The 22799-nt window shown below is 46.5% G+C and overlaps 1 protein-coding gene across 1 annotated transcript in view; it reads left to right on the top strand.

Annotated features, from left to right (window-relative positions):
- LOC139402755 (NBAS subunit of NRZ tethering complex-like) overlaps positions 1-22799 on the top strand; it is a 283040-nt gene that overhangs the window by 164702 nt on the left and 95539 nt on the right. The window contains exons 38-40 of the mRNA XM_071146672.1: positions 11052-11175; positions 15757-15833; positions 15934-16071. Of these exons, the coding sequence (XP_071002773.1) occupies positions 11052-11175; positions 15757-15833; positions 15934-16071 (339 nt within the window). The remainder of the gene's footprint in view (positions 1-11051; positions 11176-15756; positions 15834-15933; positions 16072-22799) is intronic.

Here is a 22799-nt window from a genome sequence, read left to right as displayed (position 1 = left end):
TATTCTCTTCCTATCCCTGGTCTCTTCCTAACCCTGGTCTCTTCCTAACCCTGGTCTCTTCCTAACCCTATTCTCTTCCTAACCCTGGTCTCTTCCTAACCCTGGTCTCTTCCTAACCCTGGTCTCTTCCTAACCCTTGTCTCTTCCTATCCCTGGTCTCTTCCTAACCCTGGTCTCTTCCTAACCCTGGTCTCTTCCTAACCCTGGTCTCTTCCTAACCCTTGTCTCTTCCTATCCCTGGTCTCTTCCTAACCCTGGTCTCTTCCTAACCCTATTCTCTTCCTAACCCTGGTCTCTTCCTAACCCTGGTCTCTTCCTAACCCTGGTCTCTTCCTAACCCTATTCTCTTCCTAACCCTGGTCTCTTCCTAACCCTGGACTCTTCCTAACCCTGGTCTCTTCCTAACCCTGGTCTCTTCCTAACCCTATTCCCTTGTTGTTCTCTTCCTAACCCTGGTCTCTCCCTAACCCTGGTCTCTCCCTAACCCTGGTCTCTTCCTAACCCTATTCCCTTGTTGTTCTCTTCCTAACCCTGGTCTCTTCCTAACCCTTGTATCTTCCTAACCCTGGTCTCTTCCTAACCCTGGTCTCTTCCTAACCCTGGTCTCTTCCTAACTCTGGTCTCTTCCTAACCCTGGTCTCTTCCTAACCCTGGTCTCTTCCTAGCCCTTGTCTCTTCCTAACCCTGGTCTCTTCCTAACCCTATTCTCTTCCTATCCCTGGTCTCTTCCTAACCCTGGTCTCTTCCTAACCCTGGTCTCTTCCTAACCCTGGTCTCTTCCTAACCCTGGTCTCTTCCTAACCCTGGTCTCTTCCTAACCCTTGTCTCTTCCTAACCCTTGTCTCTTCCTAACCCTGGTCTCTTCCTAACCCTATTCTCTTCCTATCCCTGGTCTCTTCCTAACCCTGGTCTCTTCCTAACCCTGGTCTCTTCCTAACCCTGGTCTCTTCCTAACCCTGGTCTCTTCCTAACCATTGTCTCTTCCTAACCCTTGTCTCTTCCTAACCCTGGTCTCTTCCTAACCCTATTCTCTTCCTATCCCTGGTCTCTTCCTAACCCTGGTCTCTTCCTAACCCTATTCTCTTCCTAACCCTGGTCTCTTCCTAACCCTGGTCTCTTCCTAACCCTGGTCTCTTCCTAACCCTTGTCTCTTCCTATCCCTGGTCTCTTCCTAACCCTGGTCTCTTCCTAACCCTGGACTCTTCCTAACCCTGGTCTCTTCCCAACCCTTGTCTCTTCCTATCCCTGGTCTCTTCCTAACCCTGGTCTCTTCCTAACCCTGGTCTCTTCCTAACCCTGGTCTCTTCCTAACCCTGGTCTCTTCCTAACCCTGGTCTCTTCCTAACCCTGGTCTCTTCCTAACCCTGGTCTCTTCCTAACCCTGGTCTCTTCCTAACCCTGGTCTCTTCCTAACCCTGGTCTCTTCCTAACCCTGGTCTCTTACTAACCCTTGTCTCTTCCTAACCCTGGTCTCTTCCTAACCCTGGTCTCTTCCTAACCCTGGTCTCTTCCTAACCCTGGTCTCTTCCTAACCCTGGTCTCTTCCTAACCCTGGTCTCTTCCTAACCCTGGACTCTTCCTAACCCTGGACTCTTCCTAACCCTGGTCTCTTCCTAACCCTGGTCTCTTCCTAACCCTGGTCTCTTCCTAACCCTGGTCTCTTCCTAACCCTGGTCTCTTCCTAACCCTGGTCTCTTCCTAACCCTGGTCTCTTCTTAACCCTGGTCTCTTCCTAACCCTGGTCTCTTCCTAACACTATTCTCTTCCTAACCCTGGTCTCTTCCTAACTCTGGTCTCTTCCTAACTCTGGTCTCTTCCTAACCCTGGTCTCTTCCTAACCCTGGTCTCTTCCTAACCCTGGTCTCTTCCTAACCCTGGTCTCTTCCTAACACTATTAATGGCGCCAGAGGGGATTGCTGCCGTTTTAGTCTCCTAACCAACTGTGTTTTGTTGCATAGTTTGTAACTTATTATGTACATGATGTTGCTGCAACCGTCTCTTATGTCCAGAAGCGATCACTCACCTCAAACTATTTTTCCTTTAATGAGTCTGATGCGAAGGATATACTGGTTTTCCCAGACCAGTCCCAAATCCCTGTCATTCACATGACGAAAAGACAGAGATACAGGGGGCGGAGGTCGGGGTGCCTTGTGAGAATTTGTCGGCGGTTGGGTAACCCTCCTCTACCATCCGTTCTATTGGCCAACGTGCGATCACTGGAGAATAAACTGGATGAGCTCCGTTCAAGAAATGATTTATTCATTTACTTTTGATACTTAAGTATATTTAAATCCAAAATAGCTTTTGACTTTTACTCAAGTAGTATTTTACTGGGTGACTTTTATTTGAGTCATTTTCTATTAAGGATATCTTTACTTTTACTCAAGTATGACAATTAGGTACTTTTTCCACCTCTGCAGTTGAGTGCAGGAAATGCAGAGATGATAAAAGTGTTGAAATTAGTTTTGGGCTGAAGTTGAAATGAACAGTAGAAAAACAATCAGAATGGAGAGAGACTCATTAAAATCACTTAGAATTTATGTGTTGCCACCCTGGGATCACTCACTACTCATAAAGCACCCTGGGATCACTACTCACTACACATAAAGCACCCTGGGATCACTCACTACTCATAAAGCACCCTGGGATCACTCACTACTCATAAAGCACCCTGGGATCACTCACTACTCATAAAGCACCCTGAGATCACTCACTACTCATAAAGCACCCTGACATCACTCACTACTCCTAAAGCACCCTGGGATCACTCACTACTCATAATGCACCCTGGGATCACTACTCACTACTCATAAAGCACCATGGGATCACTCACTACTCATAAAGCACCCTGGGATCACTACTCACTACTCATAAAGCACCCTGGGATCACTCACTACTCATAAAGCACCCTGAGATCACTCACTACTCATAAAGCACCCTGAGATCACTCACTACTCCTAAAGCACCCTGGGATCACTCACTACTCATAATGCACCCTGGGATCACTACTCACTACTCATAAAGCACCCTGGGATCACTCACTACTCATAATGCACCCTGGGATCACTACTTACTACTCATATAGCACCATGGGATCACTCACTACTCATAAAGCACCCTGAGATCACTCACTACTCATAAAGCACCCTGGGATCACTCACTACTCATAAAGCACCCTGGGATCACTCACTACTCATAAAGCACCCTGGGATCACTCACTACTCATAAAGCACCCTGGGATCACTCACTACTCATAAAGCACCCTGGGATCACTCACTACTCATGAAGCACCCTAGGATCACTCACTACTCATAAAGCACCCTGGGATCACTCACTACTCATAAAGCACCCTGAGATCACTCACTACTCATAAAGCACCCTGGGATCACTCACTACTCATAAAGCACCCTGAGATCACTCACTACTCATAAAGCACCCTGGGATCACTCACTACTCATAAAGCACCCTGGGATCACTCACTACTCATGAAGCACCCTGGGATCACTCACTACTCATAAAGCACACTAGGATCACTCACTACTCATAAAGCACCCTGGGATCACTCACTACTCATAAAGCACACTAGGATCACTCACTACTCATAAAGCACCCTGGGATCACTCACTACTCATAAAACACCATGGGATCACTCACTACTCATAAAGCACCATGGGATCACTCACTACTCATAAAGCACCCTGGGATCACTCACTACTCATAAAACACCCTGGGATCACTCACTACTCATAAAACACCCTGGGATCACTCACTACTCATAAAGCACCCTGGGATCACTCACTACTCATAAAGCACCCTGGGATCACTACTCATAAAACACCCTGGGATCACTCACTACTCATAAAGCACCCTGGGATCACTCACTACTCATAGAGCACCCTGGGATCACTCACTACTCATAAAGCACCCTGGGATCACTCACTACTCATAAAGCACCCTGGGATCACTCACTACTCATAAAACACCCTGGGATCACTCACTACTCATAAAGCACCCTAGGATCACTCACTACTCATAACGCACCCTGAGATCACTCACTACTCATAAAACACCCTGGGATCACTCACTACTCATAAAACACCCTGGGATCACTACTCACTACTCATAAAGCACCCTGGGATCACTCACTACTCATAAAACACCCTGGGATCACTCACTACTCATAAAGCACCCTAGGATCACTCACTACTCATAAAGCACCCTGAGATCACTCGCTACTCATAATACACCCTGGGATCACTCACTACTCATAAAGCACCCTGGGATCACTCACTACTCATAAAGCACCCTGGGATCACTACTCATAAAACACCCTGGGATCACTCACTACTCATAAAGCACCCTGGGATCACTCACTACTCATAAAACACCCTGGGATCACTCACTACTCATAAAGCACCCTGGGATCACTCACTACTCATTAAGCACCCTGGGATCACTCACTACTCATAAAGCACCCTGAGATCACGCACTACTCATAAAGCACCCTGGGATCACTCACTACTCATAAAGCACCCTGAGATCACTCACTACTCATAAAACACCCTGGGATCATTCACTACTCATAAAGCACCCTGGGATCACTCACTACTCATAAAGCACCCTGGGATCACTCACTACTCATAAAGCACCCTGGGATCACTCACTACTCATAGAGCACCCTGGGATCACTCACTACTCATAGAGCACCCTGGGATCACTCACTACTCATAGAGCACCCTGGGATCACTCACTACTCATAAAACACCCTGGGATCACTCACTACTCATAGAGCACCCTGGGATCACTCACTACTCATAAAACACCCTGGGATCACTCACTACTCATAAAGCACCCTGAGATCCCTCACTACTCATAAAACACCCTGGGATCACTCACTACTCATAAAGCACCCTGGGATCACTCACTACTCATAAAGCAAATGTACAACTTTTAATATTCAAAAACCGCCCAGTTTTACTGTGATAAATATTGTGATATAATTTTTGGCCATATTGCCCAGCCCTAGGCTAGAGCTGCCTCTTTCAACGAGACAGTAACCCGGACGCTAATAAGATACCGCCCAGCCCTAGGCTAGAGCTGCCTCTTTCAACGAGACAGTAACCCGGACGCTAATAAGATACCGCCCAGCCCTAGGCTAGAGCTGCCTCTTTCAACAAGACAGTAACCCGGACGCTAATAACATACCGCCCAGCCCTAGGCTAGACGGACGCTAATAAGATACCGCCCAGCCCTAGGCTAGAGCTGCCTCTTTCAACGAGACAGTAACCCGGACGCTAATAAGATACCGCCCAGCCCTAGGCTAGTGCTGCCTCTTTCAACGAGACAGTAACCCGGACGCTAATAACATACCGCCCAGCCCTAGGCTAGAGCTGCCTCTTTCAACGAGACAGTAACCCGGATGCTAATAACATACCGCCCAGCCCTAGGCTAGACGGACGCTAATAAGATACCGCCCAGCCCTAGGCTAGAGCTGCCTCTTTCAACGAGACAGTAACCCGGACGCTAATAACATACCGCCCAGCCCTAGGCTAGAGCTGCCTCTTTCAACGAGACAGTAACCCGGATGCTAATAACATACCGCCCAGCCCTAGGCTAGACGGACGCTAATAAGATACCGCCCAGCCCTAGGCTAGAGCTGCCTCTTTCAACGAGACAGTAACCCGGACGCTAATAAGATGCCGCCCAGCCCTAGGCTAGACGGACGCTAATAAGATACCGCCCAGCCCTAGGCTAGAGCTGCCTCTTTCAACGAGACAGTAACCCAGACGCTAATAACATACCGCCCAGCCCTAGGCTAGACGGACGCTAATAAGATACCGCCCAGCCCTAGGCTAGACGGACGCTAATAAGATACCGCCCAGCCCTAGGCTAGAGCTGCCTCTTTCTACGAGACAGTAACCCGGACGCTAATAAGATATCGCCCAGCCCTAGGCTAGAGCTGCCTCTTTCAACGAGACAATAATCCTGGTATGCTTCAAGACGAACCATCAAACAGGCAAAGTGTCAATACATGTCTGTCCTGTCTGTCTGTCCTGTCTGTCTGTCCTGTCTGTCTTCCCTGTCTTCCCTGTCTGTCCTGTCTTCCCTGTCTTCCCTGTCTTCCCTGTCTGTCCTGTCTGTCCTGTCTTCACTGTCTGTCCTGTCTTCCCTGTCTCCCCTGTCTGTCTGTCTGCCCTGTCTTCCCTATCTTCCCTATATGTCATGTCTGTCCTGTCTGTCCTGTCTTCCCTGTCTGTCCTGTCTTCCCTGTCTGTCCTGTCTCTCCTGTCTGCCCTGTCTCTCCTGTCTCTCCTGTCTCTCCTGTCTCTCCTGTCTGTCCTGTCTTCACCTATATGTCATGTCTGTCCTGTCTTCCCTGTCTGTCTGTCATGTCTGTCCTGTCTTCCCTGTCTGTCCTGTCTTCCCTGTCTGTCCTGTCTGTCCTGTCTTCCCTGTCTGTCTTCCCTGTCTGTCTTCCCTGTCTGTCTTCCCTGTCTGTCCTGTCTTCCCTGTCTGTCTTCCCTGTATGTCCTGTCTTCCCTATATGTCCTGTCTGTATGTCCTGTCTGTTTGTCCTGGCTGTCTGTCCTGTCTGTCCTGTGCTGTCTGTCCTGTGCTGTCTGTCCTGTCTTTCTGTCTGTCTGTCTGGTCTGGCCCAGTCCTGTCCTGTCTGTCTGTCTTGTTGTTCCTCTTTATACACTTAGAGTATGGTTGCATGCTATAATACGATTATTAAGTCAGATGAATATAATAGTTTGATTTAAACGTTCACTTGCTTTGCAAGAATAACAATTTCCCTAACAATCCTGAAATCAGGCTACCCGAGGGGACCTAACGATTTCCCTAACAATCCTGAAATCAGGCTACCCGAGGGGACTTAACGATTTCCCTAACAATCCTGAAATCAGGCTACCCGAGGGGACTTCGGCAATCAATTTAAGTTCTACCACTGCGCCAATGTTATTTATGTGCAGCATATTTTATTCTGAATTCAGACATATAAAGTTTCTATGTGGGAACTATTTTTAATTATTTACTTTCCTAACTGTTTTCTGAACTTTTGTCACAAAACAAAAAGGGAACTCGGGCTGCTCGAGCCACAGCCCAGATACAATAGACCGCTGTAACTCTGAAGGCGGTTACATAATAATTACAAAGATGGCTCAGAAAACCAGGTGTTTTAATATGTTTTAATATGTTTACTTCCAGTATCACCTTACGCAGATTAAGATGTTTTCATGACTAATGCTCTGCCTACTGCCAGCATCAGTTTAACCTCTAATGATTAGTAACCGTAGTAACCGAGGCCTAAGCTGATCAAATGTCTGGTTTATATGCTGAACAATAGTATATATATTATACTATACTGAACAATAGTATATAGATTATACTATACTGAACAATAGTATATATATTATACTATTCTGAACAATAGTATTTATATTATACTATACTGAACAATAGGATATATATTATACTATACTGAACAATAGTATATATATTATACTATACTGAACAATAGTATATATATTATACTATACTGAACAATAGTATATATATATTATACTATACTGAACAATAGTATATATATTATACTATACTGAACAATAGTATATATATTATACTATACTGAACAATAGTATATATATTATTCTATACTGAACAATATTATATATATTATACTATACTGAACAATAGTATATATATTATACTATTCTGAACAATAGTATATATATTATACTATACTGAACAATAATATATAAATGCAACATGTAAAGTGTTGGTCCTGTGTTTCATGAGCTGAAATAAAAAATACCAGAAATGTTCCATTTGCACAAAAAGTTTATTTATATAAAATGTTCGCAGGAGCATTTCTCCTTTGCCAAGATAATCAAAATCAGATGTTATTGGTCACATGGTTAGCAGATGTTATTGGTCACATGGTTAGCAGATGTTATTGGTCACGTGGTTAGCAGATGTTATTGGTCACGTGGTTAGCAGATGTTATTGGTCACATACACATGGTTAGCAGATGTTATTGGTCACATACACATGGTTAGCAGATGTTATTGGTTACGTGGTTAGCAGATGTTATTGGTCACGTGGTTAGCAGATGTTATTGGTCACATACACATGGTTAGCAGATGTTATTGGTCACATGGTTAGCAGATGTTATTGGTCACATGGTTAGCAGATGTTATTGGTCACATACACATGGTTAGCAGATGTTATTGGTCACATACACATGGTTAGCAGATGTTATTGGTCACATACACATGGTTAGCAGATGTTATTGGTCACATACACATGGTTAGCAGATGTTATTGGTCACATGGTTAGCAGATGTTATTGGTCACGTGGTTAGCAGATGTTATTGGTCACATACACATGGTTAGCAGATGTTATTGGTCACATACACATGGTTAGCAGATGTTATTGGTCACATACACATGGTTAGCAGATGTTATTGGTCACATACACATGGTTAGCAGATGTTAATGGTCACATACACATGGTTAGCAGATGTTATTGGTCACATACACATGGATAGCAGATGTTATTGGTCACATACGCATGGTTAGCAGATGTTATTGGTCACATATGCAGGGTTAGCAGATGTTATTGGGCACATACGCATGGTTGGCAGATGTTATTGGTCACATACACATGGTTAGCAGATGTTATTGGTCACATACACATGGTTAGCAGATGTTATTGGTCACATGGTTAGCAGATGTTATTGGTCACATACACAGGGTTAACAGATGTTATTGGTCACATACACATGGTTAGCATATGTTATTGGTCACATGGTTGGCAGATGTTATTGGCCACATACACATGGTTAGCAGATGTTATTGGTCACATACACATGGTTAGAAGATGTTATTGGTCACATGGTGAGCAGATGTTATTGGTCACATACACAGGGTTAGCAGATGTTATTGGTCACATACACAGGGTTAGCAGATGTTATTGGTCACATACACATGGTTAGCAGATGTTATTGGTCACATGGTTGGCAGATGTTATTGGTCACATACACATGGTTAGCAGATGTTATTGGTCACATGGTTAGCAGATGTTATTGGTCACATGGTTAGCAGATGTTATTGGTCACATACACATGGTTAGCAGATGTTATTGGTCACATACACATGGTTAGCAGATGTTATTGGTCACATGGTTAGCAGATGTTATTGGTCACATGGTTAACAGATGTTATTGGTCACATAGTTAGCAGATGTAATTGGTCACATACACATGGTTAGCAGATGTTATTGGTCAGGTGGTTAGCAGATGTTATTGGTCAGGTAGTTAGCAGATGTTATTGGTCAGATGGTTAGCAGATGTTATTGGTCACATGGTTAGCAGATGTTATTGGTCACATGGTTAGCAGATGTTATTCGTCAGATGGTTAGCAGATGTTATTGGTCACATGGTTAGCAGATGTTATTGGTCACATGGTTAGCAGATGTTATTGGTCACATGGTTAGCAGATGTTATTGTGGATGTAGCTAAATGCTTGTGCTTCTAGCTCCGACAGTGCGGTAATAAATAACAATTCCCACATATAAAATAAATACACTTAAATCTAAGTAAGGAATGGATTAAGAATATATATATATATATATATATATATATACAGTGATTCATAGTCTTTGTCTATAGGCATCAGTCTCAAATGTGCTGGAGATGGCTGTTTAACAGTCTGATGGCCTTGAGATAGAAGCTGTTTTTCAGTCTCTCGGTCCCCGCTTTGATGCACCTGTACTGACCTCCCCTTCTGGATGATAGCGTGGTGAACAGGCAGTGGCTCGGGTGGTTGTTGTCCTTGATTATATTTTTGCCCTTCCTCTGACATCAGGTGCTGTAGGTGTCCAGGAGGGAAATTTGCCCCTGGTAATACGTTGGGAATACCGCACCACCCTCTGGAGAGCTTTGTGGGCGGAGCAGTTGCCTAATCAGGCAGTGATAAAGCGTGTGCATCTGTAAAGGTTTCTGAGGGTTTTAGGTGCCAAGCCAAATTTCTTCAGCCTCCTGAGGTTGAAAAGGCTCTGCTGCGCGTTCTTCACAACACTGTCTGTGTGGGTGGACCATTTAATTTTGTCAGTGATGTGTACGCCGAGGAACTTGAAGCTTTCCACCTTCTCCACTGCGATCCCGTCAATGTGGATATTGGGGGTGCTCCCTCTGCTGTTTCCATCCACCTGACAGGTGTGGCATATCAAGAAGCTTATTAAACAGCATGATCATAAACACTTTGTGCTGTGGACAATAAAAGGCCACTTTTCAAATGTGCAGTTTTGTCACACAACACAATAATAACGAATCGCTCAAGTGTACCAAGTTTTGAGGGAGTGTGCCATTGGCATGCTGACTGCAACAATGTCCAACAGAACTGTTGAATGTTCATTTCTCGACCATATGCTGCCAACCGGTTAGCCGGCCTCATGTGTAACCACGCCAACCCAGGACATCCACATCCTGGCTTCTTCACCTGTGGGATTGTCTGGGGGGTTCTGAGGAGTATTTATTTCTGTAGCCATTTTGTGGGGAAAAACTCATTCTGATTGGCTAGGCTCCCCAGTGGGTGGGCCTATGGCCTGGCTGCCAGGTGGGTGGGCCTATGGCCTGGCTGCCAGGTGGGTGGGCCTATGGCCTGGCTGCCAGGTGGGTGGGCCTATGGCTAGGCTCCCCAGTGGGTGGGCCTATGGCCTGGCTGCCAGGTTGGTGGGTGGGCCTATGGCCTGGCTGCCAGGTGGGTGGGCCTATGGCCTGGCTGCCAGGTGGGTGGGCCTATGGCCTGGCTGCCAGGTGGGTGGGCCTATGGCCTGGCTGCCAGGTGGGTGGGCCTATGGCCTGGCTGCCAGGTGGGTGGGCCTATGGCCTGGCTGCCAGGTGGGTGGGCCTATGGCCTGGCTGCCAGGTGGGTGGGCCTATGGCCTGGCTGCCAGGTGGGTGGGCCTATGGCCTGGCTGCCAGGTGGGTGGGCCTATGGCGTCCCATGACTTCACCCCTTCTCATTCTAAACCTCTTGTCTCTCTCAGAGTGAAGATATGTATGGGTCGTACGATGCCGTACCTCAGGAGCAGTTTGCTGAGGTTCTACTGCGGACTGGGAAGCTGGCTGAGACCAAGACAGAGGGACAGACCCTGTTCCCTGCCACAGAGGGTAATACACAAACACACACTGAGGGAGGGAGAGAAAAAACACCACTAAACTCAACCCATATTTTTGTTTTATTTTCCCTTGTGTACTTTAACTATTTGCACATCGTTACAACACTGTATATATATATAATATGACATATGAAATGTTTATTATTTTGGTACTTTTGTGAGTGTAATGTTCACTGTTAATTTGTATTGTTTATTTACATTTTGTTTATATATTTCACTTGCTTTGGTAATGTAAACATATGTTTCCCATGCCAATAAAGCCCGAGGGAGGGAGGGACTGTTCTAGTGCCCTCGCCAATTAATTGATAAATATGTTGAAGAGGGTGGGGCTTAAGCTGCATCCCTGTCTCACCCCACGGCCTTGTGGGAAGAAATGTGTTTTTTGCCATTTTTAACCGCACACTTGTTTGTGTACATGGATGCTATAATGTCGTATGTTTCCCCCCCAACACCCCTTTCCATCAGTTTGTATAGCAGACCCTCATGCCAGATTGAGTCGAAGGCTTTTTTGAAATCAGCAAAGCATGAGAAGACTTTGCCTTTGTTTTAGGTTGTTTGGTTGTCAATTAGGGTGAATACATGGTCTGTTGTACGGTAATTTGGTAAAAAGCCAATTTGACATTTGCTCAGTACATTGTTTTCGCTGAGGAAATGTACGAGTCTGCTGTTAATGATAATGCAGAGGATTTTCCCAAGGTTGCTGTTGACCCATATCCCCCAGTAGTTATTGGGGTCAAATTTGGTTCCACATATTGGGGAAGATGCCAGAGCTAAGGATGATGTTAAAGAGTTTTAGTATAGCCAATTGGAATTTGTTGTCTGTATATTTTATCATTTCATTAAGGATACCATCAACACCACAGGCCTTTTTGGGTTGGAGGGTTTTTATTTTGTCCTGTAACTCATTCAATGTAATTGAAGAATCCAGTGTGTTCTGGTAGTCTTTAATAGTTGATTCTTAGATTTGTTGTTGATTTTGTATATATTTTTACAATTCATTCTTTGTTATAGGGCTAAAAAGATTGGAGAAGTGGTTTATCCAAACATCTCCGTTTTAGATAATTATTTGTTGTTTGTTTCGAGTTTTCCAATTTTCCCAGAAATGGTTAGATTCGATGGTTTCTTCTGAGCTGATTTCTGACGTGCTGTTCCTTCTTTTTCCGTAGTTTATTTTTGTATTGATTTAGTGATTCTCCATAGTGAAGGAGTAGACTCAATTTTTAGATTTGATAGGGAAGCTGAGAGGTCAAATATACTGTTTAGATGTTCTACCTTCACTATTACAGTGAAACTTTTAGTCCAGGACATTGTCTAGAAGGGATTGAATTTGTTGTTGCTTAATTGTTTTTTGGTAGATTTCCACACTACTCTCCTTCACTCTATAGCATTTCTTAATATTACTGAGTTCCTTTGGCTTTAATGCCTCATGACTGAGTATTGCTCTTTTCAAATAGAGTGATTTTGCTTATGTTGTCGTAGTTGTGCCTAGGGGGGCATATGGGGGAGGGAATGATGTCACCTCCAGGTAGGTGTTTGTCCCCCTGTGTGCTGAGGGTGTCAGGTTCTTGTCCGGTTCTGGCATTTAGGTTGCCACAGACTTGTACATGTCCCTGGGTCTGGAAATGATTGATCTCCCCCTCCAGGATGGAGAAGCTGTCTTCATTAAAGTGTGGGGATTCTAGTGGGGGGATATAGGTAGCACACAGGAGGACATTATTTACATTCAAACGGCTCTCCTGTGAAGTCGTGACTTGCGACATACGCCTAGTTTCCTGAATCGGGTAACATATCTTGCTGTCTGATATGGGGGAGGCCTATATAGTGTGTGGTCAGGGTTTGTTTGGGGGGGGTATTAGCTGATTGGGGTGTGGCTGGGGATGCTGTGGTCTGGGTGTAGGTCCTCTGGGCGTGGGTTCTCTCGGTGCAGGTCCTTCAGGAGGAGGTCTTGCAGGTCTGGGAGGGTCTCCAGCTGGTCTGGGTTGGGTGCCCGTTGCTCTGTTGCTCCTGTGTGAGGTGCTCGGGCTGTGGTTGAGGGTGACGTCCTTCAGGGTCCTGGCAAAAAGTTGGGATTGCTGTCTTGTAGAGGTGGACCTGGTCATAAGGGCTGTTCTAGTCCAGCGTGTACCTGGTCATAGAGGCTGTTCTAGTCCAGGGTGGACCTGGTCATAGAGGCTGTTCTAGTCCAGGGTGGACCTGGTCATAGAGGCTGTTCTAGTCCAGGGTGGACCTGGTCATAGAGGCTGTTCTAGTCCAGGGTTGGAGTGGTGGACCTGGTCATAGAGGCTGTTCTAGTCCAGGGTGGACCTGGTCATAGAGGCTGTTCTAGTCCAGGGTGGACCTGGTCATAGAGGCTGTTCTAGTCCAGGGTGGAGTGGTGGGAAACGCTTGCATTCACCAGCTGTATGGTGGCAGGGAGAAAGTGTTTTGATGGCAGAGTTCAGCTTTAGTCCCTCCTCTCTCTCTTGGTAGAGTTCAGCTTTAGTCCCTCCTCCTCCTCTCTCTTGGTAGAGTTCAGCTTTAGTCCCTCCTCCTCCTCTCTCTTGGTAGAGTTCAGCTTTAGTCCCTCCTCCTCCTCTCTCTTGGTAGAGTTCAGCTTTAGTCCCTCCTCCTCCTCTCTCTTGGTAGAGTTCAGCTTTAGTCCCTCCTCCTCTCTCTTGATGGTAGAGTTCAGCTTTAGTCCCTCCTCCTCCTCTCTCTCTTGATGGTAGCGTTCAGCCTTAGTCCCTCCTCTCTCTTGATGGTTGAGTTCAGCTTTAGTCTCTCCTCCTCCTCTCTCTTGATGGTAGAGTTCAGCTTTAGTCCCTCCTCCTCTCTCTCTCTCTCTTGATGGTAGAGTTCAGCTTTAGTCCCTCCTCTCTCTCTTGATGGTAGAGTTCAGCTTTAGTCCCTCCTCTCTCTTGATGGTTGAGTTCAGCTTTAGTCCCTCCTCCTCCTCTCTCTTGGTAGAGTTCAGCTTTAGTCCCTCCTCCTCCTCTCTCTTGGTAGAGTTCAGCTTTAGTCCCTCCTCCTCCTCTCTCTTGGTAGAGTTCAGCTTTAGTCCCTCCTCCTCCTCTCTCTTGGTAGAGTTCAGCTTTAGTCCCTCCTCCTCTCTCTTGATGGTAGAGTTCAGCTTTAGTCCCTCCTCCTCCTCTCTCTCTTGATGGTAGCGTTCAGCCTTAGTCCCTCCTCTCTCTTGATGGTTGAGTTCAGCTTTAGTCTCTCCTCCTCCTCTCTCTTGATGGTAGAGTTCAGCTTTAGTCCCTCCTCCTCTCTCTCTCTCTCTTGATGGTAGAGTTCAGCTTTAGTCCCTACTCTGTCTCTTGATGGTAGAGTTCAGCTTTAGTCCCTCCTCCTCCCCCCTCTCTCTCTTGATGGTAGAGTTCAGCTTTAGTCCCTCCTCCTCCCCTCTCTCTCTCTTGATGGTAGAGTTCAGCTTTAGTCCCTCCTCCTCCCCTCTCTCTCTCTCTTGATGGTAGAGTTCAGCTTTAGTCCCTCTCTCTCTCGACGGTAGAGTTCAGCTTTAGTCCCGCTCTCTCTCTCTTGATGGTAGAGTTCAGCTTTAGTCCCTCCTCTCTCTCTTGATGGTAGAGTTCAGCTTTAGTCCCTCCTCTCTCTCTTGATGGTAGATTTCAGCTTTAGTCCCTCCTCTCTCTCTTGATGGTAGAGTTCAGCTTTAGTCCCTCCTCCACTCTCTCTTGATGGTAGAGTTCAGATTTAGTCCCTACTCCTCTCTCTTGATGGTAGAGTTCCGCTTTAGTCCCTCCTCTCTCTCTTGATGGTAGAATTCAGCTTTAGACCCTCCTCTCTCTTGATGGTAGAGTTCAGCTTTAGTCCCTCCTCCTCCCCTCTCTCTCTCTCTTGATGGTCGAGTTCAGCTTTAGTCCCTTCTCTCTCTCTTGATGGAAGAGTTCAGCTTTAGTCCCTCCTCTCTCTCTCTCTCTTGAAGGTAGAGTTCAGCTTTAGTCCCTCCTCCTCCCCTCTCTCTCGATGGTAGAGTTCAGCTTTAGTCCCTCCTCCTCCCCCCTCTCTCTCTCTTGGTAGAGTTCAGCTTTAGTCCCTCTCTCTCTTGATGGTAGAGTTCAGCTTTAGTCCCTCCTCTCTCTCTTGATGGTAGAGTTCAGATTTAGTCCCTCCTCTCTTTTGATGGTAGAGTTCAGCTTTAGTCCCTCCTCCTCCCCTCTCTCTCTCTTGATGGTAGAGTTCAGCTTTAGTCCCTCCTCCTCCCCTCTCCCTCTTGATGGTAGAGTTCAGCTTTAGTCCCTCCTCCTCCCCTCTCCCTCTTGATGGTAGAGTTCAGCTTTAGTCCCTCCTCTCGCTCCCTCTCTCTCTCTTGATGGTAGAGTTCAGCTTTAGTCCCTCCTCTCGCTCCCTCTCTCTCTCCCTCTCTCCTTCCCACCGATCCCCATCTCCTCCACACTCTCTCTCAATTTAATGTCAGTTGTAAGGTCTTTATTGGCATGGGAAACATGAAATGTTAACATTTCTAAAGCAAGTGAAGTACCCCCAATCTTTCTCAGGTCAATTCAAGGGGCTTTATTGGCATGGGAAACATATGTTAACGTTTCCTGTCTCTCTCTCTCTCTCTCTCTCTCAGTACTGCTGCAGCTGGCCAGTGATGCCTTTCCCAGAGACATGACCCTGTCTCTGGCCTATCTCCTGGCCCTGCCGCAGGTAACACACACGCTCTGCTCTCTGATTGGTCAGTTACATTCATCCGTATGCTGACCTCTTTTCACCTGTATACTCCCCCCGGTACCCCCCCCCCCCCCAGGTCCTGGATGCTAACAGGTGTTTTGAGACGCAGTCCCACTCGGCCCTGTCCCTGCAGCTAGCAGCCTACTACTATAGTCTACAGATCTACAACCACCTGATCCCATGCCTCAAGGCCAACACACACACTCTCTACAGGGTGAGTACACTGTGTGTTTGAGGTGTGTGTAGTGCAGCCTACTACTATAGTCTACAGATCTACAACCACCTGGTCCCATGCCTCAAGGCCAACACACACACTCTCTACAGGGTGAGTACACGGTGTGTTTGAGGTGTGTGTAGTGCAGCCTACTACTATAGTCTACAGATCTACAACCACCTGGTCCCATGCCTCAAGGCCAACACACACACTCTCTACAGGGTGAGTACACGGTGTGTTTGAGGTGTGTGTAGTGCAGCCTACTACTATAGTCTACAGATCTACAACCACCTGGTCCCATGCCTCAAGGCCAACACACACACTCTCTACAGGGTGAGTACACGTTGTGTTTGAGGTGTGTTTGAGGTGTGTTTGAGGTGTGTTTGAGGTGTGTTTGAGGTGTGTTTGAGGTGTGTTTGAGCTGTGTTTGAGCTGTGTTTGAGGTGTGTTTGAGGTGTGTCAGGTGTGTTTGAGCTGTGTTTGAGCTGTGTTTGAGCTGTGTTTGGGGTGTGTTTGGGGTGTGTTTGAGGTGTGTCAGGTGTGTTTGAGCTGTTTTTGGAGTGTGTTTGAGGTGTGTCAGGTGTGTTTGAGGTGTGTCAGGTGTGTTTGAGCTGTGTGTAGTTCAGCCTACTACTATAGCCATAGGTGTGGTGTCTAATGAGCTAAGCTTCCCAAAACGTTCAATAGAACCTACGGGGTTCTACGTTGTTGATAGTGTCGTATGAAACGGACCTACGGGGTTCTACGTTGTTGAGAGTGTCGTATGAAACGGACCTACGGGGTTCTACGTTGTTGATAGTGTCGTATGAAACGGACCTACGGGGTTCTACGTTGTTGATAGTGTCGTATGAAACGGACCTACGGGGTTCTACATTGTTGATAGTGTCGTATGAAACGGACCTACGGGGTTCTACGTTGTTGATAGTGTCGTATGAAACGGACCTACGGGGTTCTACGTTGTTGATTGTGTCGTATGGCCGCCGCCAACCCGGACAGGAAGATCACATAAGTGACTTAACCCACTCAAGTGATGCACCCCTCCTAGGGGCGGCATGGAAGGGCCCCAGTAAGCCAGTGACTCAGCCCCTGTAATAGGGTTAGAGGCAGAGAATCCCAGTGGAAAGAGGGGAACCGGCCAGGCAGAGACAGCAAGGGCGGTTCGTTGCTCCAGAGCCTTTCCGTTCACCTTCCCACTCCTGGGCCAGACTACACTCAATCATATGACCCACTGAAGAGATGAGTCTTAAATAAAGACTTAAAGGTTGAGACCGAGTTTGCGTCTCTCACATGGGTAGGCAGACCATTCCATAAAAATGGAGCTCTATAGGAGAAAGCCCTGCCTCCAGCTGTTTGCTTAGAAATTCTAGGGACAATAAGGAGTCATGCGTCTTGTGACCGTAGCTTACGTGTAGGTATGTACGGCAGGACCAAATCAGAGAGATATGTAGGAGCAAGCCCATGTAATGCTTTGTAGGTTAGCAGTAAAACCTTTAAATCAGCCCTTGCCTTAACAGGAAGCCAGTGTAGAGAGGCTAGCACTGGAGTAATATGATCAAATCTTTTGGTTCTAGTCAGGATTCTAACAGCCGTATTTAGCACTAACTGAAGTTTATTTAGTGCTTTATCCAGGTAGCCGGAAAGTAGAGCAATGCAGTAGTCTAACCTAGAAGTTACAAAAGCATTTTTATGCATAATTTTTGGACAAAAATGTCAGATTTTTGCAATGTTACATAGATGGAAAAAAGCTGTCCTTGAAAAAGTCTATGTTCGTCAAAAGAGAGATCAGGGTCCAGAGTAACGCCGAGGTCCTTCACAGTTTTATTTGAGACAACTGTACAGCCATTAAGATTAATTGTCAGATTCAACAGAAGATCTCTTTGTTTCTTGGGACCAAGAACAAGCATCTCTGTTTTATCCGAGTTTAAAAGTAGAATATTTGCAGCCATCAACCTCCTTATGTCTGAAACACAGGCTTCCAGGGAGGGCAATTTTGGGGCTTCACCATGTTTCATTGAAATGTACAGCTGTGTGTCGTCCGCATAGCAGTGAAAGTTAACATTATGTTTCCAAATGACATCACCAAGAGGTAAAATATATAGTGAAAACAATAGTGGTCCTAAAACGGAACCTTGAGGAACACCGAAATCTACAGTTGATTTGTCAGAGGACAAACCATTCACAGAGACAAACTGATATCTTTCCGACAGATAAGATCTAAACCAGGCCAGAACTTGTCCGTGTAGACCAATCTCTCCAAAAGAATGTGGTGATCAATGGTATCAAAAGCAGCACTAAGGTCTAGGAGCACGAGGACAGATGCAGAGCCTCGGTCTGATGCCATTAAAGGGTAATTTACCACCTTCACAAGTGCCGTCTCAGTGCTATGATGGGGTCTAAAACCAGACTGAAGCATTTCATATACATTGTTTGTCTTCAGGAAGGCAGTGAGTTGCTGTGCAACAGCCTTTTCTAACATTTTTGAGAGGAATGGAAGATTCGATATAGGCCAATAGTTTTTTATATTTTCTGGGTCAAGGTTTGGCTTTTTCAAGAGAGGCTTTATTACTGCCACTTTTAGTGAGTTTGGTACACATCCGGTGGATAGAGAGCCGTTTATTATGTTCAACATAGGAGGGCCAAGCACAGGAAGTAGCTCTTTCAGTAGTTTAGTTGGAATAGGGTCCAGTATGCAGCTTGAAGGTTTAGAGGCCATGATTATTTTCATCATTGTGTCAAGAGATATAGTACTAAAACACTTGAGCGTCTCTCTTGATCCTAGGTCCTAGCAGAGTTGTGCAGACTCAGGACAACTGAGCTTTGGAGGAATACGCAGATTTAAAGAGAGAGTCCATAATTAGCTTTCTAATGATCATGATCTTTTCCTCAAAGAAGTTTATGAATTCATCACTGCTGATGTGAAAGCCGCCCTCTCTTGGGGAATACTGCTTTTTAGTTAGCTTTGCGACAGTATCAAAAATAAATGTTGGATTCTTCTTATCATCCACTTTCCGTCCTCTTCTCAACTCCTCCATTTTGACTGAATTTATCAGTGTTATTCTGTGGTAGTAGGGGTTGTTTATCAGTGGTATTCTTTGGTGGTAGGGGTTGTTTATCACTGGTATTCTGTGGTGGTAGGGGTTGTTTATCAGTGGTATTCTGTGGTGGTAGGGGTTGTTTATCACTGGTATTCTGTGGTGGTAGGGGTTGTTTATCAGTGGTATTCTGTGGTGGTAGGGGTTGTTTATCAGTGGTGTTCTGTGGTGGTGGGGGTTGTTGTTTATCAGTGGTATTCTGTGGTGTTGGGGGTTGTTGTTTATCAGTGGTATTCTGTGGTGGTAGGGGTTGTTTATCAGTGTTATTCTGTGGTGGTAGGGGTTGTTGTTGATCAGTGGTATTCTGTGGTGGTAGGGGTTGTTATCAGTGGTATTCTGTGGTGGTAGGGGTTGTTATCAGTGGTATTCTGTGATGGTAGGGGTTGTTTATCAGTGGTATTCTGTTGTGGTAGGGCTTGCCAGTTCTTTGTTCTGTTCTTAAGCTGCTCCTTCTTGATGAGACATGATTGTCTTTACTGTGGCACACACTGGCGTGCACACAGACACGCTGGCACTCACACACTGGCACTCACACACTGGCACGCTGCACTTTCTCTGTCTCTCTCTCTCTCTCTCTCTCTCTCTCTCTCTCTCTCTCTTTCTCTTTCTCTCTCTTTCTCTCTCTTTCTCTCTCTCTCTCTCTTTCTCTCTCTCTCTCTCTCTCACTGTCTCTCTCTCTCTCTCTCTCTCTCTCTCACTGTCTCTCTCTCTAGTCTCTCTCTGTCTCTCTCTCTCTAGTCTCTCTCTCTCAATTCAATTCAATTCAAGGGCTTTATTGGCATGGGAAACATGTGTTAACATTGCCAAAGCAAGTGAGGTAGATACTATATAAAAGTGAAATAAACAATACAAATTAATAGTGAACATTACACATAGAGAGGTTTCAAAACAATAAAGACATTACAAATGTCATATTATATATATATATACTGCTCAAAAAAATAAAGGGAACACTTAAACAACACAATGTAACTCCAAGTCAATCACACTTCTGTGAAATCAAACTGTCCACTTAGGAAGCAACACTAATTGACAATAAATTTCACATGCTGTTGTGAAAATGGAATAGACAACAGGTGGAAATTATAGGCATTTAGCAAGACACCCCGAATAAAGGAGTGGTTCTGCAGGTGGTAACCACAGACCACTTCTCAGTTCCTATGCTTCCTGGCTGATGTTTTGGTCACTTTTGAATGCTGGCGGTGCTTTCACTCTAGTGGTAGCATGAGACGGAGTCTACAACCCACACAAGTGGCTCAGGTAGTGCAGCTCATCCAGGATGGCACATCAATGCGAGATGTGGCAAGAAGGTTTGCTGTGTCTGTCAGCGTAGTGTCCAGAGCATGGAGGCGCTACCAGGAGACAGGCCACTACATCAGGAGACGTGGAGGAGGCCGTAGGAGGGCAACAACCCAGCAGCAGGACCGCTACCTCTGCCTTTGTGCAAGGAGGAGCAGGAGGAGCACTGCCAGAGCCCTGCAAAATGACCTCCAGCAGGCCACAAATGTGCATGTGTCTGCTCAAACGGTCAGAAACAGACTCCATGAGGGTGGTATGAGGGCCTGATGTCTACAGGTGGGGGTTGTGCTTACAGCCCAACACCGTGCAGGACGTTTGGCATTTGCCAGAGAACACCAAGATTGGCAAATTCGCCACTGGCGCCCTGTGCTCTTCACAGATGAAAGCAGGTTCACGCTGAGCACGTGACAGACGTGACAGAGTTTGGAAATGCCGTGGAGAACGTTCTGCTGCCTGCAACATCCTCCAGCATGACCGGTTTGGCGGTGGGTCAGTCATGGTGTGGGGTGGCATTTCTTTGGGGGGCTGCACAGCCCTCTATGTGCTCGCCAGAGGTAGCCTGACTGCCATTAGGTACCGAGATGAGATCCTCAGACCCCTTGTGAGATCATATGCTGGTGCGGTTGGCCCTGGGTTCCTCCTAATGCAAGTCAATGCTAGACCTCAGTGGGTGTCAGCAGTTCCTGCAAACTAAGGCATTGATGCTATGGACTGGCCCACCCGTTCCCCAGACCTGAATCCAATTGAGCACATCTGGGACATCATGTCTTGCTCCATCCACCAAAGCCACGTTGCACCACAGACTGTCCAGGAGTTGGCGGATGCTTTAGTCCAGGTCTGGGAGGAGATCCCTCAGGAGACCATCCGCCACCTCATCAGGAGCATGCCCAGGCGTTGTAGGGAGGTCATACAGGCACGTGGAGGCCACACACACTACTGAGCCTCATTTGGACTTGTTTTAAGGACATTACATCAAAGTTGGATCAGCCTGTAGTGTGGTTTTCCACTTTAATTTTGAGTGTGATACCACCCTGCGTACCACTGGCTTGCTTCTGAAGCTAAGCAGGGTTGGTCCTGGTCAGTCCTTGGATGGGAGACCAGATGCTGCTGGAAGTGGTGTTGGAGGGCCAGTAGGAGGCACTCTTTCCACTGGTCTAAAAAATATCCCAATGCCCCAGGGCAGTGATTGGGGACACTGCCCTGTGTAGGGTGCCGTCTCTCGGATGGGACGTTAAACGGGTGTCCTGACTCTCTGAGGTCATTAAAGATCCCATGGCACTTATCGTAAGAGTAGGGGTGTTAACCCCGGTGTCCTGGCTACATTCCCAATCTGACCCTCAAACCATCACGGTCACCTAATAATCCCCAGTTTACAATTGGCTCATTCATCCCCCTCCTCTCCCCTGTAACTATTCCCCAGGTTGTTGCTGCAAATGAGAACGTGTTCTCAGTCAACTTACCTGGTAAAATAACGGATAAATAAATAAAATAAAAAATCAAGACCTCCATGGGTTGATAAATTTGATTTCCATTGATATTTTTTGTGTGATTTTGTTGTCAGCACATTCAACTATGTAAAGAAAAAAGTATTTAGTGGGTTGTGGTCCAGTTCCCTGTATGGGGTTGTGATCCTGTTCCCTGTAGTGGGTTGTGATCCTGTTCCCTCCCAGTAGTGGGTTGTGGTCCTGTTCCAAGTAGTGGGTTGTGGTCCTGTTCCCTGTAGTGGGTTGTGATCCTGTTCCCTCCCAGTAGTGGGTTGTGGTCCTGCTCCCTCCCAGTAGTGGGTTGTGGTCCTCTTCCCTCCCAGTAGTGGATTGTGGTCCTGTTCCCAGTAGTGGGTTGTGGTCCTGTTCCCTCCCAGTAGTGGGTTGTGGTCCTGTTCCCTCCCAGTAGTGGGTTGTGGTCCTGTTCCCAGTAGTGGGTTGTGGTCCTGTTCCCTCCCAGTAGTGGGTTGTGGTCCTGTTCCCTCCCAGTAGTGGGTTGTGGTCCTGTTCCCAGTAGTGGGTTGTGGTCCTGTTCCCTCCCTGTAGTGGGTTGTGATCCTGTTCCCTCCCAGTAGTGGGTTGTGGTCCTGTTCCCTCCCAGTAGTGGGTTGTGGTCCTGTTCTCTCCCAGTAGTGGGTTGTGGTCCTGTTCCCAGTAGTGGGTTGTGGTCCTGTTCCCTCCCAGTAGTGGGTTGTGATCCTGTTCCCTCCCTGTAGTGGGTTGTGGTCCTGTTCCCTCCCAGTAGTGGGTTGTGGTCCTGTTCCCTCCCAGTAGTGGGTTGTGGTCCTGTTCCCTCCCAGTAGTGGGTTGTGGTCCTGTTCCCTCCCAGTAGTGGGTTGTGATCATGTTCCCT

The sequence above is a fragment of the Oncorhynchus clarkii genome, unplaced genomic scaffold (genome assembly GCF_045791955.1).
Source record: "Oncorhynchus clarkii lewisi isolate Uvic-CL-2024 unplaced genomic scaffold, UVic_Ocla_1.0 unplaced_contig_6721_pilon_pilon, whole genome shotgun sequence".
NCBI lineage: Eukaryota > Metazoa > Chordata > Actinopteri > Salmoniformes > Salmonidae > Oncorhynchus > Oncorhynchus clarkii.
The sequence above is the reverse complement of the archived record's forward strand: the minus strand, read 5'-3'. Positions and strand labels throughout refer to the sequence as shown.